The sequence below is a fragment of the Dendropsophus ebraccatus genome, chromosome 6 (assembly GCF_027789765.1).
Source record: "Dendropsophus ebraccatus isolate aDenEbr1 chromosome 6, aDenEbr1.pat, whole genome shotgun sequence".
Classification (NCBI taxonomy): Eukaryota; Metazoa; Chordata; class Amphibia; order Anura; family Hylidae; genus Dendropsophus; species Dendropsophus ebraccatus.
This window is the reverse complement of record NC_091459.1, coordinates 149,008,152-149,027,216: the sequence shown is the minus strand read 5'-3', so window position 1 is coordinate 149,027,216 and position 19,065 is coordinate 149,008,152. Positions and strand designations below refer to the sequence as shown.

Below are 19,065 nucleotides of genomic sequence, written 5' to 3'. Positions count from 1 at the left end.
AGTGATATGGGGGGCACTGTGTGGTCGGTGATATGGGGGCACTGTGTGGTCCGTGATATGGGGGGGGGCACTGTGTGGTCAGTGATATGGGGGGCACTGTGTGGTCGGTGATATGGGGGCACTGTGTGGTCGGTGATATGGGGGGCACTGTGTGGTCAGTGATATGGGGGGCACTGTGTGGTCGGTGATATGGGGGCACTGTGTGGTCAGTGATATGGGGGGCACTGTGTGGTCGGTGATATGGGGGGCACTGTGTGGTCAGTGATATGGGGGCACTGTGTGGCAGTGATATGGGGGGCACTGTGTGGTTGGTGATATGGGGGGCACTGTGTGATCAGTGATATGGGGGGCACTGTCAGTGATATTGGGGGCACTGTGTGGTCAGTGATATTGGGGGCACTGTGTGGTCAGTGATATGGGGGTCGCTGTGTGGTCAGTGATATGGGGGGCACTGTGTGGTCAGTGATATGGGGGGCACTGTGTGGTCGGTGATATGGGGGCACTGTGTGGTCAGTGATATGGGGGGCACTGTGTGGTCGGTGATATGGGGGGCACTGTGTGGTCAGTGATATGGGGGCACTGTGGCAGTGATATGGGGGGCACTGTGTGGTTGGTGATATGGGGGGCACTGTGTGATCAGTGATATGGGGGGCACTGTCAGTGATATTGGGGGCACTGTGTGGTTAGTGATATTGGGGGCACTGTGTGGTCAGTGATATTGGGGGCACTGTGTGGTCAGTGATATGGGGGTCGCTGTGTGGTCAGTGATATTGGGGGCACTGTGTGGTCGGTGATATGGGGGTCACTGTGTGGTCAGGGATATGGGGGGGCACTGTGTGGTCAGTGATATGGGGGGGTGTCAGCATACAGACACAGGTATTGATAATTCACCCCTCCCCCATAACAGACAGTAAATAGAAACATGGCGGCACCTGATGTGTTGTCATCTTCATCATCATCATCATCATCATCATTTATCATCTTCTTCCTCTTTGAGCTTCCCGCTGTAGAACCTGGTTCATCCTCCTCCTCACTGGACTCCACATATATGTAGTCTGCTATAATATAGGAACAAGCAGAGACAGCGCTCCATGGTGTAGAAGTATCAAACAGCGGTAAGGGTGGGCGCCCTGACCTGGGGGAGATGGGCAGACCGAGGCATAACCCTCACTACAGCGTCTGCGGGACTATGGGATATGGGGGGCACTGTGTGGTCAGGAATATGGGGGCACTGTGTGGTCAGTGATATGGGGGGCACTGTGTGGTCAGTGATATGGGGGGCACTGTGTGGTCAGTGATATGGGGGGCACTGTGTGGTCGGTGATATGGGGGCACTGTGTGGTCAGTGATATGGGGGGCACTGTGTGGTCAGTGATATGGGGGGCACTGTGTGGTCGGTGATATGGGGGCACTGTGTGGTCAGTGATATGGGGGGCACTGTGTGGTCGGTGATATGGGGGCACTGTGTGGTCAGTGATATAGGGGGCACTGTGTGGTCAGTGATATGGGGGGCACTGTGTGGTCAGTGATATGGGGCGCACTGTGTGGTCAGTGATATGGGGGGCACTGTGTGGTCGGTGATATGGGGGACACTGTGTGGTCAGTGATATGGGGGGGCACTGTGTGGTCAGTGATATGGGGGGCACTGTCAGTGATATGGGGGAGCACTGTGTGGTCAGTGATATGGGGGGCACTGTGTGGTCGGTGATATGGGGGGGCACTGTGTGGTCAGTGATATGGGGGGCAATGTGTGGTCGGTGATATGGGGGGCACTGTGTGGTCAGTGATATGGGGGGCACTGTGTGGTAGGTGATATGGGGGGCACTGTGTGGTCAGGGATATGGAGGCACTGTGTGGTCGGTGATATGGGGGGCACTATGTGGTCAGTCATATGGGGGGCACTGTCAGTGATATGGGGGGCACTGTGTGGTCGGTGATATGGGGGGCACTGTGTGGTCAGTGATATGGGGGGCACTGTGTGGTCAGTCATATGGGGGGCACTGTCAGTGATATGGGGGGCACTGTGTGGTTGGTGATATGGGGGGCACTGTGTGGTCGGTGATATGGGGGCACTGTGTGGCAGTGATATGGGGGGCACTGTGTGGTTGGTGATATGGGGGGCACTGTGTGGTCAGGGATATGGGAGCACTGTGTGGTCAGTGATATGGGGGGCACTGTGTGGTCGGTGATATGGGGGGCACTGTGTGGTCGGTGATATGGGGGGCACTGTGTGGTCAGTGCAGGGGCGCATTAACTTTACCATAGGCCCCGGGCTGTTCAATAAGCCTGGGCCCCCCCACCCCACTGTAACTATGGCAGCACTAGCGTGGCGTTCATAGTACAGGACAGATAATATCATGATGTCCTGATTTGTGCAAAATTGCCATAAAAACACAGTGATTTTTTGCAAATCATGGCAGAAGTGTAGCCAGGAGACAGTACACCATTGAAAGTATAAGTCTTTTTGGGTGGTCATGGGCCCCCCAGGAGCTCAGGGCCCCGGGCTGCCGCCCAAAACGCCCCTATTATAATCCACTACTGGGTCAGTGATATGGGGACACTGTGTGGTCGGTGATATGGGGGCACTGTGTCGCAGTGATATGGGGGGCACTGTGTGGTCAGGGATATGGGGGGCACTGTGTGGTCGGTGATATGGGGACACTGTGTGGTCAGTGATATGGGGGGCACTGTGTGGTCAGTGATATGGGGGCACTGTGTGGTCAGTGATATGGGGGGCACTGTGTGGTCAGTGATATGGGGGGCACTGTGTGGTCAGTGATATTGGGGGCACTGTGTGGTCAGGGATATGGGGGCACTGTGTGGTCAGGGATATGGGGGGCACTGTGTGGTCAGGGATATGGGGGGAGCACTGTGTGGTCAGTGATATGGGGGGCACTGTGTGGTCGGTGATATGGGTGGCACTGTGTGGTCGGTGATATGGGGGGCACTGTGTGGTCGGTGATATGGGGGCACTGTGTGGTCGGTGATATGGGGGCACTGTGTGGTCAGTGATATGGGGGGCACTGTGTGGTCAGTGATATGGGGGGCACTGTGTGGTCGGTGATATGGGAGGCAGTGTGTGGTCAGTGATATGGGGGGCACTGTGTGGTCAGTGATATGGGGGGCACTGTGTGGTCAGTGATATGGGGGGCACTGTGTGGTCGGTGATATGGGGGCACTGTGTGGTCAGTGATATGGGGGGCACTGTGTGGTCGGTGATATGGGGGGCACTGTGTGGTCAGTGATATGGGGGCACTGTGTGGCAGTGATATGGGGGGCACTGTGTGGTTGGTGATATGGGGGGCACTGTGTGATCAGTGATATGGGGGGCACTGTCAGTGATATTGGGGGCACTGTGTGGTCAGTGATATAGGGACACTGTGTGGTCGGTGATATGGGGGCACTGTGTGGCAGTGATATGGGGGGCACTGTGTGGTCAGTGATATGGGGGCACTGTGTGGTCAGGGATATGGGGGGGCACTGTGTGGTCAGTGATATGGGGGGGTGTCAGCATACAGACACAGGTATTGATAATTCACCCCTCCCCCATAAAAGACAGTAAATAGAAACATGGCGGCACCTGATGTGTTGTCATCTTCATCTTCATCATCATCATCATCATCATTTATCATCTTCTTCCTCTTTGAGCTTCCCGCTGTAGAACCTGGTTCATCCTCCTCCTCACTGGACTCCACATATATGTAGTCTGCTATAATATAGGAACAAGCAGAGACAGCGCTCCATGGTGTAGAAGTATCAAACAGCCGTAAGGGTGGGCGCCCTGACCTGGGGGAGATGGGCAGACCGAGGCATAACCCTCACTACAGCGTCTGCGGGACTATGGGACCCCCATCCTCCTGTGACCACACAATTGGGGGGAATCAGCAACCCCCCCCCCCCCCAATCCACTTCATCTAGAACCCAGGTAAGTAGGCGCAGGTCGTCCACCACAAGGGACAGATCATAGGGAATATAAGATGTAATAACCAAAACAATAAAATACATAAAAGGGTAAAAGCACAACTATCACACTCTATATATATATATAAGAACAAAGGAAATGACATTGTCATTCATAAAAATAAAGATGGCGCTCAATTTAAAGAGACAGTACCAAATAAATACAACTTGACAAGTAATAAAAAATACAATGCAACAAACATATAAGACTATACCAGCTCAATGGTCTCATAATAAATAGACAGACATACTGGATTTTCAGGTTGTGCGCACAAGCTCCAAATGGTCTCAATGAGAGAGGAGGAGGAGGGGGGAGCGGCTGTCACCGGGAACAGGTGAGACCACCGAGAGGAGGAGGAGGAGGGTAGAGAGGCTGTCACCGGGAACAGGTGAGACCACCGAGAGGAGGAGGAGGAGGGTAGAGAGGCTGTCACCGGGAACAGGTGAGACCACCGAGAGGAGAAGGAGGGGGGAGACTGTCACCGGGAACAGGTGAGACCACCGAGAGGAGGAGGAGGGGGTAGCGGCTGTCACCGGGAACAGGTGAGACCACCGAGAGGAGGGGGAGGCGAGGCGGCTGTCACCGGGAACAGGTGAGACCACCCAGAGGAGGAGGAGGAGGGGAGAGCGGCTGTCACCGGGAACAGGTGAGACCACCCAGAGGAGGAGGAGGAGGAGGGGAGAGCGGCTGTCACCGGGAACAGGTGAGACCACCCAGAGGAGGAGGAGGAGGAGGGGAGAGCGGCTGTCACCGGGAACAGGTGAGACCACCGAGAGGAGGAGGAGGGGGGAGCGGCTGTCACCGGGAACAGGTGAGACCACCCAGAGGAGGAGGAGGGGAGAGCGGCTGTCACCAGGAACAGGTGAGACTACCAAGAGGAGGAGGAGGAGGGGAGAGCGGCTGTCACCGGGAACAGGTGAGACCACCGAGAGGAGGAGGAGGGGGGAGCGGCTGTCACCGGGAACAGGTGAGACCACCGAGATGAGGAGGGGAGCGACTGTCACCGGGAACAGGTGAGACCACCGAGAGGAGGAGGAGGGGAGCGACAGGTCACCGGGAACAGGTGAGACCACCGAGAGGAGGAGGGGAGTGACTGTCACCGGGAACAGGTGAGACCACCGAGAGGAGGGGGAGGTGAGGCGGCTGTCACCGGGAACAGGTGAGACCACCGAGAGGAGAAGGAGGGGGGAGACTGTCACCGGGAACAGGTGAGACCACCGAGAGGAGGAGGAGGGGAGCGACTGTCACCGGGAACAGGTGAGACCACCGAGAGGAGGAGGGGAGCGACTGTCACCGGGAACAGGTGAGACCGCCGAGAGGAGGAGGAGGGGAGCGACTGTCACCGGGAACAGGTGAGACCACCGAGAGGAGGAGGAGGGGAGCGACAGGTCACCGGGAACAGGTGAGACCACCGAGAGGAGGAGGGGAGTGACTGTCACCGGGAACAGGTGAGACCGCCGAGAGGAGGAGGAGGGGAGCGACTGTCACCGGGAACAGGTGAGACCACCGAGAGGAGGAGGAGGGGAGCGACTGTCACCGGAAACAGGTGAGACCGCCGAGAGGAGGAGGAGGGGAGCGACAGGTCACCGGGAACAGGTGAGACCACCGAGAGGAGGAGGGGAGTGACTGTCACCGGGAACAGGTGAGACCGCCGAGAGGAGGAGGAGGGGAGCGACTGTCACCGGGAACAGGTGAGACCACCGAGAGGAGGAGGAGGGGAGCGACTGTCACCGGGAACAGGTGAGACCGCCGAGAGGAGGAGGAGGGGAGCGACTGTCACCGGGAACAGGTGAGACCACCGAGAGGAGGAGGAGGGGAGCGACTGTCACCGGGAACAGGTGAGACCACCGAGAGGAGGAGGGGAGCGACTGTCACCGGGAACAGGTGAGACCGCCGAGAGGAGGAGGAGGGGGGAGCGGCTGTCACCGGGAACAGATAAGACCATTGAGAGTTTGAAATAAAAGCTGGTTTACATGCCCAGAATTAGTTACATATATCGCTATAGTCTTATATTGGTTTTCTTTATGTTTGTTGCATTGTAACTTTTATTACTTGTCAAGTTGTATTTATTTGGTACTGTCTCTTTAAATTGAGCGCCATCTTTGTTTGTATGAATGATGATGTAATTTCCTTTGTTCTTATATATATAGAGTGTGATAGTTCAGTCCCCTCATGCACCTGAGGAAGAGGCAGCTCCGGCCTGGAAACACGTTGTGCTTTTACCCTTTTATGTATTTTATTGTTTTGCTTATTACATCTTATATTCCCTATGATCTGTCCCTTGTGGTGGACGACCTGCGCCTACTCACCTGGGTTCTGGACGAAGTGGATTGGAGGGGTAGTTGCTATAATATAGGATGGAGGTGAGGGGATACACAGGAGCCCCCCTGCCCCCTGGGATATACCGGAGGAAATGACCACTGATCACTAGAGATGATGGACATTCTCTAAATCCTGACCCACCAACCCACCTGGTGACATCCTCTGCCCCTCCCCTTGCCCAGTGACATCATCTGCCCCTCCCCCTGCCCAGTGACATTCTCTGCCCCTCCCCCTGCACTGCCCAGTGACATCCTCTGCCCCTCCCCTGCACTGCCCAGTGACATCCTCTGCCCCTCCCCTGCACTGCCCAGTGACATTCTCTGCCCCTCCCCTGCACTGCCCAGTGAAATTCTCTGCCCCATCCCCTGCACTGCCCAGTGACATCCTCTGCCCCTCCCCCTGGCCAGTGACATCCTCTGCCCCTCCCCCTTCCCAGTGACATCCTCTGCCCCTCCCCCTGCCCAGTGACATCCTCTGCCCCTCCCCCTGCCCAGTGACATCCTCTGCCCCTCCCCCTTCCCAGTGACATCCTCTGCCCCTGCCCCGTGACATCCTCTGCCCCTCCCCCTGCCCAGTGACATCCTCTGCCCCTCCCCCTGACCAGTGACATCCTCTGCCCCTCCCCCTTGCCCAGTGACATCCTCTGCCCCTCCCCCTGCCCAGTGACATCCTCTGCCCCCCTGCCAAGTGACATCCTCTGCCCCTCCCCCTTCCCAGTGACATCCTCTGCCCCTGCCCCGTGACATCCTCTGCCCCTCCCCCTGCCCAGTGACATCCTCTGCCCCTCCCCCTGACCAGTGACATCCTCTGCCCCTCCCCCTTGCCCAGTGACATCCTCTGCCCCTCCCCCTGCCCAGTGACATCCTCTGCCCCTCCCCCTGCCCAGTGACATCCTCTGCCCCTCCCCTTGCCCAGTGACATCCTCTGGTTATATCCCTTGCCCCTCCTCCTCCCCCGTTGACGTCCCTTGCGCCCCCACCTCCCGCGTGCACTCACCATCTTTTCCGTCCTCCTCTTCTTCATCAGACTCCACATTGATGCAATCTGACAGAACAGAGAGGAGAAGCAGTCAGTGACATCACAGCCTAGTAGCCCCGCCTCCTATAGGACCCTATGACAACTCTGACAACTCAGACTATGATGTTTCCCAGGGATCCTTGCTACTTCCTCCATCATGGCTCCTGATGCTACAGGGGTCATCTGTCCATTATCTGCAGGGGTCCGACTGCTGGGACCCCCACACATGTGCACTGACGCTCCCACTATTAGGGTCCCTATAATGCTGGACCCTTACCTGGGACCCCTCCTCTTATTAGGACCTCAGCTGTCTCACCTGTGGGGTCCAGCCGGCCGGGGGTCCTGGACGAGCTCCATCCTGCGGTGTCCTTATCAGCTGTGCTCATTGTGTCGTCACTGTACAAAGAGACCACCCTGGTTATATATATTCCTGCCCCCTCCCCCCAGGGGGTAACACTATAATATACTGCACATAGAGACCACCCTGGTTATATATAATCCTGCCCCCTCCCCCGGGGGGGGGGAGGTAACACTATAATATACTGCACATAGAGACCACCCTGGTTATGTATAACTGCCCCCCCCTCCGGGGTAACACTGTAATGTACTGCACAGAGATGAGATGTGGTGTCCCACTAGGGGTGTTACTGTTACATACACCCTTCGCAAAAGTCTGTACTTTTTGTGGTCTTTTTATGGTGAAAGTAGTATTAAGAGTTGGCCACTAGATGTCGCTGTATTGTGTGAACATAGCCTTAAACCTCTTAGGAGAGGACCAGCCAAAAGATAATCTCAACCCACGCTGTGGACAAGGAGAAGTCACAGAGCAGGACAGTATCCACTATTAGTGATGAGCGAATACTGTTCGTTCAAATAGATATTCGATCGAATAGTGAGGTATTTGATCTATCGAATATTATCGAATAGTTTGCTGAATATTCGATAAATATTCGATAAGCGTTCAAATCCCCCAGCTTCCGGATTTTACCTCCAAGTGGTCAAATAGATGTTTTTCAATAATCGAATACTTGTTCCCATAGACTTCAATGGGATCGAATATTCGAATATTTCACTATTCCCTCATCACTACCCACTATAGAGACACAGAGCCAGGAACTGATCCGGGGGGAGCAAAGTTGCAGTAAGTCTATTAACTCCATCTCGCAGCGCAGGTGTCAGCAGGGAACCCTCAGCATTCCGCTCAACAAGGTCTGGGGCTTGTGTCACCCATAAGTACGGTTCAACCAAAGCTAGTGGGTATAAAGTGGTGTGAAGACTGAAGTGAAAGGTCAATACACAGGCACAGGTCTTCTTCTTCTTCTACTAAGTATTCTTCTTCTACTAAGTATTCTACCTCATCCTCCAACATCCCGGCAGAGCACATTACTACATGGGTTGAGACTCTCACGGCATCCTCCTCTCTGCTACTCTACCTCAGCACAACTCCACCGGCACACTTATATCCCACACTGCACTTCTACTACAGATCTGATTGTTCTCTTATCAAGTGTTTATTGGAACTTTGTCAAGTGTCTCAGAGACTTTTAACTAAAGGAACTTTATACTGTCACTTCTGTATTACCTGCTGCACATCTACAAGGAGTAAACCCCCTCAACGTTATCCATAGAGTCTGTGATCATTCATCACCACCTACACAGTATATACACTATACACCGGAACCTTGGGACACTTCCTTTCTGTGGGTGGCGGTCCTACTATCCGGGAGGGTCATCACACCGCTCTGCCCATCGGTGACTACAGCATCTGTGACTACACTATCCCAAGGGACCTGGCAGCACCCCGACAGGACACCGACCACAGGGGAGAAGGGTACAACCCTTTACACACTAAAAGCAGGCGTGCCATCACACCTGTGTGCCCACCAGGCACTGGCGTCATGTGACAACATAATAAGGTCCGGCTGTATCTCGGCCAACCACCACAGGAGTGGCCTCACACTTCCATCTAGCAAGTGATCGGCCGTCCCTCCGATATAACACCATCCGGGGGGGTACACAGCACATACAATATACAATAATACACACACACATACAATAATACACAGCACATACAATATACAATAATACACACACACATACAATAATACACAGCACATACAATATACAATAATACACACACACATACAATAATACACAGCACATACAATATACAATAATACACACACACATACAATAATACACAGCACATACAATATACAATAATACACAGCACATACAATATACAATAATACACACACACATACAATAATACACAGCACATACAATATACAATAATACATACACACATACAATAATACACAGCACATACAATATACAATAATACATACACACATACAATAATACACAGCACATACAATATACAATAATACACACACACATACAATAATACACACACATACAATAATACACACACACATACAATAATACACACACATACAATATACAATAATACACACACAATGACACAATGATATAGTACAATCATACACTATATACTGTATATATGATCTACTCCTCACACCCAGTAATATAAAACATATACAATAATATCAGCTATTAGACTCAGCACATACTGTATCACAGCACACAGACACTAATACACCTGACATATACAATAACACACTATATATACAGTTATATACAACTATATACACTAATACACATCATATATACAGTTATACATAGCTATATACACTAAAACACATCACATATACAGCTATATACACTAATACACATCACATATACAGTTATATACAGCTATATACACTAATACACATCACATATACAGTTATATACAGCTATATACACTAATACACATCATATATACAGTTATACATAGCTATATACACTAATACACATCACACACACATACATGTATACATAGTTATATACCACTGCACTGTCTTGCTGTATTATTATCTGACTCCTCCTCACCTTTCTCGGGCGATTTGTAGGCTGCCGGCAGAGGGCGCAGTATCTGTGCACAGCAATACCCTGCACTTCCACATAAGAGCAGCAGAGGGCGCACTATCTGAGCACAGCAATACCCTGCACTTCCACATAAGAGCAGCAGAGGGCGCACTATCTGAGCACAGCAATACCCTGCACTTCCACATAAGAGCAGCAGAGGGCGCTGTGTAACCGCTTATTACAGATAATAGGGTGAATAGGAAGGTGGAGAAGGTGAGATAGGGAGAGCAGGGTGTTTTATATGAAGTCCCTGATCTCCCCCCATAGACCTGAGCCAGTAATATGTGGGGTGAGAACATCCCTGGGAATGGTGGGAATACGTATTGTACTGCGCTACAGCTCTGATTCATATGATTCCAACGCAACATCTCCTGGCTGTCAATCACTCCACTAATAATATAACCAAATACTAAATAGGGGAACAGAGACAACCCCCATCATCTGCTGCATGGCTATCCCTGGAGACAACTCCCATCATCTGCTGCATGGCTATCCCAGGAGACAACCCCCATCATCTGCTGCATGGCTATCCAGGAGACAACCCCCATCATCTGCTGCATGGCTATCCCAGGAGACAACTCCCATCATCCCCTGCATGGCTATCCCAGGAGACAACTCCCATCATCTGCTGCATGGCTATCCCAGGAGACAACTCCCATCATCTGCTGCATGGCTATCCCAGGAGACAACTCCCATCATCTGCTGCATGGCTATCCCTGGAGACAACTCCCATCATCTGCTGCATGGCTATTCAGGAGACAACTCCCATCATCTGCTGCATGGCTATCCAGGAGACAACTCCCATCATCTGCTGTATGGTTATCCAGGAGACAACTCCCATCATCTGCTGCATGGCTATCCAGGAGACAACTCCCATCATCTGCTGCATGGCTATCCCAGGAGACAACTCCCATCATCTGCTGCATGGCTATCCCAGGAGACAACTCCCATCATCTGCTGCATGGCTATCCAGGAGACAACTCCCATCATCCCCTGCATGGCTATCCCTGGAGACAACTCCCATCATCTGCTGCATGGCTATCCCAGGAGACAACTCCCATCATCCCCTGCATGGCTATCCCAGGAGACAACTCCCATCATCTGCTGCATGGCTATCCCAGGAGATAACTCCCATCATCTGCTGTATGGCTATCCCTGGAGACAACTCCCATCATCTGCTGCATGGCTATCCCAGGAGGCAACTCCCATCATCTGCTGCATGGCTATCCCTGGAGACAACTCCCATCATCTGCTGCATGGCTATCCCTGGAGACAACTCCCATCATCTGCTGCATGGCTATCCCAGGAGGCAACTCCCATCATCTGCTGCATGGCTATCCCAGGAGACAACTCCCATCATCTGCTGCATGGCTATCCAGGAGACAACTCCCATCATCTGCTGCATGGCTATCCCAGGAGACAACTCCCATCATCCACTGCATGGCTATCCAGGAGACAACTCCCATCATCCACTGCATGGCTATCCCAGGAGACAACTCCCCTCATCCCCTGCATGGCTATCCCAGGAGGCAACCCCCATCATCTGCTGCATGGCTATCCAGGAGACAACTCCCATCATCTGCTGCATGGCTATCTAAGAAGACAACTCCCATCATCCTTTCTTGCTGTTGGCTTCTCTGCTATCACCGTTCTGTCCCAGTATAACCAGTAATACCAGTATATAGAGAATATATCACCGCACCTTGACAACCACCGTCTCCACCACACACATAAAGGTAGATACAGCTGGTACACAGGCGCTGCACCCCATGTAAGTGATTACAGAGCAGTTACCTCCAGTGACTCACAGGGGGGGCGGCTTCTCTGATGGGAGTCGCTCACTTAGGGCCGGCCGTCATGAAGACGTCTCCCAACCACAACTCATCTTTGCAGAATCTGCTCTGCTTCGGCCGCATGCTCCATTGTTGGCTATGGTGAATTGGGATGCGGGTGAACACGGAGACAAATGGGGGCAGTCTCAGGATGGCAGGACACATGGAGCAGTCTCAGGATGATGGGTCACATGGCATCATTCTCAGGATGGGGGGGAACACATGGCAGCAGTCTCAGGATGGTGGACACATGGGGGCAGTCTCAGGATGGTGGACACATGGGGGCAGTCTCAGGATGGTGGACACATGGCAGCAGTCTCAGGATGGTGGACACATGGGGGCAGTCTCAGGATGGCAGGACATATGGAGGTAGTCTCAGGATGGCAGGACACATGGGGCAGTCTCAGGATGGGGGGGACACATGGGGGCAGTCTCAGGATGGGGGGACACATGGGGGTAGTCTCAGGATGGTGGACACATGGCAGCAGTCTCAGGATGGTGGACACATGGGGGCAGTCTCAGGATGGTGGGACACATGGGGGCAGTTTCAGGATGGTGGACACATGGGGGCAGTCTCAGGATGGTGGGACACATGGGGGCAGTCTCAGGATGGGGGGGACACATGGGGGCAGTCTCAGGATGGTGGACACATGGGGGCAGTCTCAGGATTATGGAACACATGGGGGCAGTCTCAGGATGGGGGGAACACATGGCAGCAGTCTCAGGATGGTGGGTCACATGGGGGCAGTCTCAGGATGGGGGGACACATGGGGGCAGTCTCAGGATGGGGGGGAACACATGGCAGCAGTCTCAGGATGGTGGGACACATGGGGGCAGTCTCAGAATGGGGGACACATGGGGGCAGTCTCAGAATGGGGGACACATGGGGGCAGTCTCAGGATGGTGGACACATGGTTGCAGTCTCAGGATGGGGGGGACACATGGGGCAGTCTCAGGATCATCGGTCACATGGCATCAGTCTCAGGATGGTGGGACTCATAGGGGCAGTCTCAGGATGGGGGGGACACATGGGGGCAGTCTCAGGATGGGGGGACACATGGGGGCAGTCTCAGGATGGGGGGGACACATGGGAGCAGTCTCAGGATGATGGACACATGGGGGCAGTCTCAGGATGGTGGACACATGGGGCAGTCTCAGGATGGTGGGACACATGGGGGCAGTCTCAGGATGGTGGGACACATGGGGCAGTCTCAGGATTATGGGATACATGGGGCAGTCTCAGGATGGGGGGGGGGACACATGGGGGCAGTCTCAGGATGGTGGACACATGGGGCAGTCTCAGGATTATGGGACACATGGGGCAGTCTCAGGATGGGGGGGGGACACATGGGGGCAGTCTCAGGATGGTGGACACATGGGGGCAGTCTCAGGATGGGGGACACATGGGAGCAGTCTCAGGATGATGGACACTTGGTGGCAGTCTCAGGATGGTGGGACACATGGGGGCAGTCTCAGGATGATGGACACATGGGGGCAGTCTCAGGATGGTGGACTCATGGGGCAGTCTCAGGAATGGGGGGGCACATGGGGGCAGTCTCAGGAATGGGGGGGACACATGGGGGCAGTTTTAGGAATGGGGGGGACACATGGGGCAGTCTCAGGATGGGGGACACATGGGGGCAGTCTCAGGATGGTGGGGCACATGGGGGGCAGTCTCAGGATGGTGGGACACATGGGGCAGTCTCAGGTTGGGGGGACACATGTGGCAGTCTGAGGATGGTGGGACACATGGGGGCAGTCTCAGGATGGGGGACACATGGGGGCAGTCTCAGGATGGGGGGACACATGGGGGCAGTCTCAGGATGGGGGGACACATGGGGCAGTCTCAGGATGGGGGACACATGGGGGCAGTCTCAGGATGGGGGGACACATGGGGGCAGTCTCAGGATGGTGGACACATGGGGGCAGTCTCAGGTTGGGGGGACACATGGGGGCAGTCTCAGGTTGGGGGGACACATGGGGGCAGTCTCAGGATGGCGGGACTCATAGGGGCAGTCTCAGGATGGCAGGACACATGGGGGCAGTCTCAGGATGGGGGGACACATGGGGGCAGTCTCAGGATGGTGGGACACATGGGGGCAGTCTCAGGTTGGGGGGACACATGGGGGCAGTCTCAGGATGGTGGGACTCATAGGGGCAGTCTCAGGATGGCAGGACACATGGGGGCAGTCTCAGGATGGGGGGACACATGGAGGCAGTCTCAGGATGGGGGGACACATGGGGCAGTCTCAGGATTGGGGGGACACATGGGGGCAGACTCAGGATGGGGGGGACACATGGGGGCAGTCTCAGGATGGTGGGACACATGGGGCAGTCTCAGGATTGGGGGGACACATGGGGGCAGACTCAGGATGGGGGGGACACATGGGGGCAGTCTCAGGATGACGGGGCATTACCCTAAAATTAGGAATGGTTGGGTGGTAGGTATAAGGTTATGGGGGTCTCCCGACTCTCCACCTTCTGATGATGTCAGTGGTGATTGGGGTCACATGTGATGGATTTTCACTTGTTGTTCTCATTGATCTCTGACACCAGTGTTTTTTCTATGACCCCCACCACATCCTGACACCAGAGTTATATCAGGGATCCTGTGACCCACGGCCACATCTGTATGTATGTAAATCCCTGCACAAGTCGGTCATCTCTCCCGGAGCTTTATATTTTCCTTCTCCCTGGAAATATAAAGGGATGAAAGCCGCCTCTCTGGCTCCCCCTGGTGCAGGCAGCGTAGGGTAAGTCAATGTCCCGGAGTCTTGGGGTTCTTCCCATTCCTCCATCGTTTTGGGGGTGACCAAAATACAGCAGCTTTTTGGGTGTTTTTACATTATAATCTCTTGTGTTTTATGCTTCAGATTGGAGAAGAGAGGCGACCACCGACAGGAATGGAAGTGGCCTCTGGGATCAGCGCTGTCGCTGATCTCCTGCACGGACGCACGACGTCCGATCACGGACACATAAAACTTCTCTACCTGTCACTGGGTTATTGAGTTGTTTAGATGTTGGTTATAATTGTGATGATTGTTGAGCTGTGGATTCTATCACCTAGGGAGGAGGAGACGCTGAGCGGCGCTGCGGTTACCTGGGACTGCTGAGGAGCCACCTCCAGGGTCTGACGCCTCCGAGAGACCTGACGTATAAATGTATGAGATAAAGGGAGGACGCAGAGAGAAGAGACTGAGGGGAGACGCTGCCCCCCCCCCCATACACCGAGAGCAGTGAGTACCCACAACCTCACCGATGTAGCAGAGCTGACCGCTGCAGTCCTATGTAACAGCACAGATAACACAGGGATATCCCTGAGTACAGATAATGTAGTAGTCACCTGCAGTCCTATGTAACAGCACAGATAACACCGTGATATCTCTGAGTACAGATAATGTAGTAGTCACCTGCAGTCCTATGTAACAGCACAGATAACACAGTGATATCTCTGAGTACAGATAATGTAGTAGATGCCACCTGCAGTCCTATGTAACAGCACAGATAACACAGTAATATCTCTGAGTACAGATAATGTAGTAGTCACCTGCAGTCCTATGTAACACCACAGATAACACAGTGATATCTCTGAGTACAGATAATGTAGTAGTCACCTGCAGTCCTATGTAACACTACAGATAACACAGTGATATCTCTGAGTACAGATAATGTAGTAGTCACCTGCAGTCCTATGTAACACCACGGATAACACAGTGATATCTCTGAGTACAGATAATGTAGTAGTCACCTGCAGTCCTATGTAACAGCACAGATAACACAGTGATATCTCTGAGTACAGATAATGTAGTAGTCACCTGCAGTCCTATGTAACAGCACAGATAACACAGTGATATCTCTGAGTACAGATAATGTAGTAGTCACCTGCAGTCCTATGTAACACCACAGATAACACAGTAATATCTCTGAGTACAGATAATGTAGTAGTCCCCTGCAGTCCTATGTAACAGCACAGATAACACAGTGATATCTCTGAGTACAGATAATGTAGTAGATGTCACCTGCAGTCCTATGTAACGCCTCAGATAACACAGTGATATCCCTCTGAGTACAGATAATGTAGTAGCTGTCACCTGCAGTCCTATGTAACACCACAGATAACACAGTGATATCTCTGAGTACAGATTATGAAGATGTCACCTGCAGTCCTATGTAACAACACAGATAACACAGTGATATCTCTGAGTACAGATAATGAAGATGTCACCTGCAGTCCTATGTAACAGCACAGATAACACAGTGATATCTCTGAGTACAGATAATGTAGTAGTCACCTGCAGTCCTATGTAACAGCACAGATAACACAGTGATATCTCTAAGTACAGATAATGTAGTAGTCACCTGCAGTCCCATGTAACACCACAGATAACACAGTGATATCTCTGAGTACAGATAATGTAGTAGTCACCTGCAGTCCTATGTAACAGCACAGATAACAGTGATATCTCTGAGTACAGATAATGTAGTAGTCACCTGCAGTCCTATGTAACACCACAGATAACACAGTGATATCTCTGAGTACAGATAATGTAGTAGCTGTCACCTGCAGTCCTATGTAACACCACATAACACAGTGATATCTCTGAGTACAGATAATGTAGTAGATGTCACCTGCAGTCCTATGTAACAGCACAGATAACACAGTGATATCTCTGAGTACAGATAATGTAGTAGCTGTCACCTGCAGTCCTATGTAACAGCACAGATAACACAGTAATATCTCTGAGTACAGATAATGTAGTAGTCACCTGCAGTCCTATGTAACAGCACAGATAACACAGTGATATCTCTGAGTACAGATAATGTAGTAGATGTCACCTGCAGTCCTATGTAACGCCTCAGATAACACAGTGATATCTCTGAGTACAGATAATGTAGTAGTCACCTGCAGTCCCATGTAACACCACAGATAACACAGTGATATCTCTGAGTACAGATCATGTAGTAGATGTCACCTGCAGTCCTATGTAACAGCACAGATAATACAGTGATATCTCTGAGTACAGATAATGTAGTAGTCACCTGCAGTCCTATGTAACAGCACAGATAACACAGTGATATCTCTGAGTACAGATAATGTAGATGTCACCTGCAGTCCTATGTAACACCACAGATAACACAGTGATATCTCTGAGTACAGATAATGTAGTAGTCACCTGCAGTCCCATGTAACACCACAGATAACACAGTGATATCTCTGAGTACAGATCATGTAGTAGATGTCACCTGCAGTCCTATGTAACAGCACAGATAATACAGTGATATCTCTGAGTACAGATAATGTAGTAGTCACCTGCAGTCCTATGTAACAGCACAGATAACACAGTGATATCTCTGAGTACAGATAATGTAGATGTCACCTGCAGTCCTATGTAACACCACAGATAACACAGTGATATCTCTGAGTACAGATAATGTAGTAGTCACCTGCAGTCCTATGTAACAGCACAGATAACACAGTGATATCTCTAAGTACAGATAATGTAGTAGTCACCTGCAGTCCCATGTAACACCACAGATAACACAGTGATATCTCTGAGTACAGATAATGTAGTAGTCACCTGCAGTCCTATGTAACAGCACAGATAACACAGTGATATCTCTGAGTACAGATAATGTAGTAGTCACCTGCAGTCCTATGTAACAGCACAGATAACACAGTGATATCTCTGAGTACAGATAATGTAGTAGATGTCACCTGCAGTCCTATGTAACAGCACAGATAACACAGTAATATCTCTGAGTACAGATAATGTAGTAGTCACCTGCAGTCCTATGTAACAGCACAGATAACACAGTGATATCTCTGAGTACAGATAATGTAGTAGTCACCTGCAGTCCTATGTAACAGCACAGATAACAGTGATATCTCTGAGTACAGATAATGTAGTAGTCACCTGCAGTCCTATGTAACAGCACAGATAACACAGTGATATCTCTGAGTACAGATAATGTAGTAGTCACCTGCAGTCCTATGTAACACCACAGATAACACAGTGATATCTCTGAGTACAGATAATGTAGTAGATGTCACCTGCAGTCCTATGTAACAGCACAGATAACACAGTGATATCTCTGAGTACAGATAATGTAGTAGCTGTCACCTGCAGTCCTATGTAACAGCACAGATAACACAGTAATATCTCTGAGTACAGATAATGTAGTAGTCACCTGCAGTCCTATGTAACAGCACAGATAACACAGTGATATCTCTGAGTACAGATAATGTAGTAGATGTCACCTGCAGTCCTATGTAACGCCTCAGATAACACAGTGATATCTCTGAGTACAGATAATGTAGTAGTCACCTGCAGTCCCATGTAACACCACAGATAACACAGTGATATCTCTGAGTACAGATCATGTAGTAGATGTCACCTGCAGTCCTATGTAACAGCACAGATAACACAGTGATATCTCTGAGTACAGATAATGTAGTAGTCACCTGCAGTCCTATGTAACAGCACAGATAACACAGTGATATCTCTGAGTACAGATAATGTAGATGTCACCTGCAGTCCTATGTAACACCACAGATAACACAGTGATATCTCTGAGTACAGATAATGTAGTAGTCACCTGCAGTCCTATGTAACAGCACAGATAACACAGTGATATCTCTAAGTACAGATAATGTAGTAGTCACCTGCAGTCCCATGTAACACCACAGATAACACAGTGATATCTCTGAGTACAGATAATGTAGTAGTCACCTGCAGTCCTATGTAACAGCACAGATAACACAGTGATATCTCTGAGTACAGATAATGTAGTAGTCACCTGCAGTCCTATGTAACAGCACAGATAACACAGTGATATCTCTGAGTACAGATAATGTAGTAGCTGTCACCTGCAGTCCTATGTAACAGCACAGATAACACAGTAATATCTCTGAGTACAGATAATGTAGTAGTCACCTGCAGT

The 19,065-nt window shown here is 51.4% G+C and overlaps 1 protein-coding gene across 3 annotated transcripts in view; it reads right to left on the bottom strand.

Moving 5' to 3' along the window:
* The window catches only part of LOC138795156 (DNA (cytosine-5)-methyltransferase 3A-like), a 99,931-nt gene that overhangs the window by 51,287 nt on the left and 29,579 nt on the right, over positions 1-19,065 (bottom strand). For all 3 annotated transcript variants that reach the window (XM_069974137.1, XM_069974138.1, XM_069974139.1), the window contains exons 2-5: positions 7,617-7,696; positions 7,280-7,327; positions 3,581-3,709; positions 933-1,058 (exon numbers count right to left, since the gene is read on the bottom strand). In XM_069974137.1, the coding sequence (XP_069830238.1) occupies positions 933-1,058; positions 3,581-3,709; positions 7,280-7,327; positions 7,617-7,686 (373 nt within the window). In that variant the 5' untranslated portion in view covers positions 7,687-7,696. The remainder of the gene's footprint in view (positions 1-932; positions 1,059-3,580; positions 3,710-7,279; positions 7,328-7,616; positions 7,697-19,065) is intronic.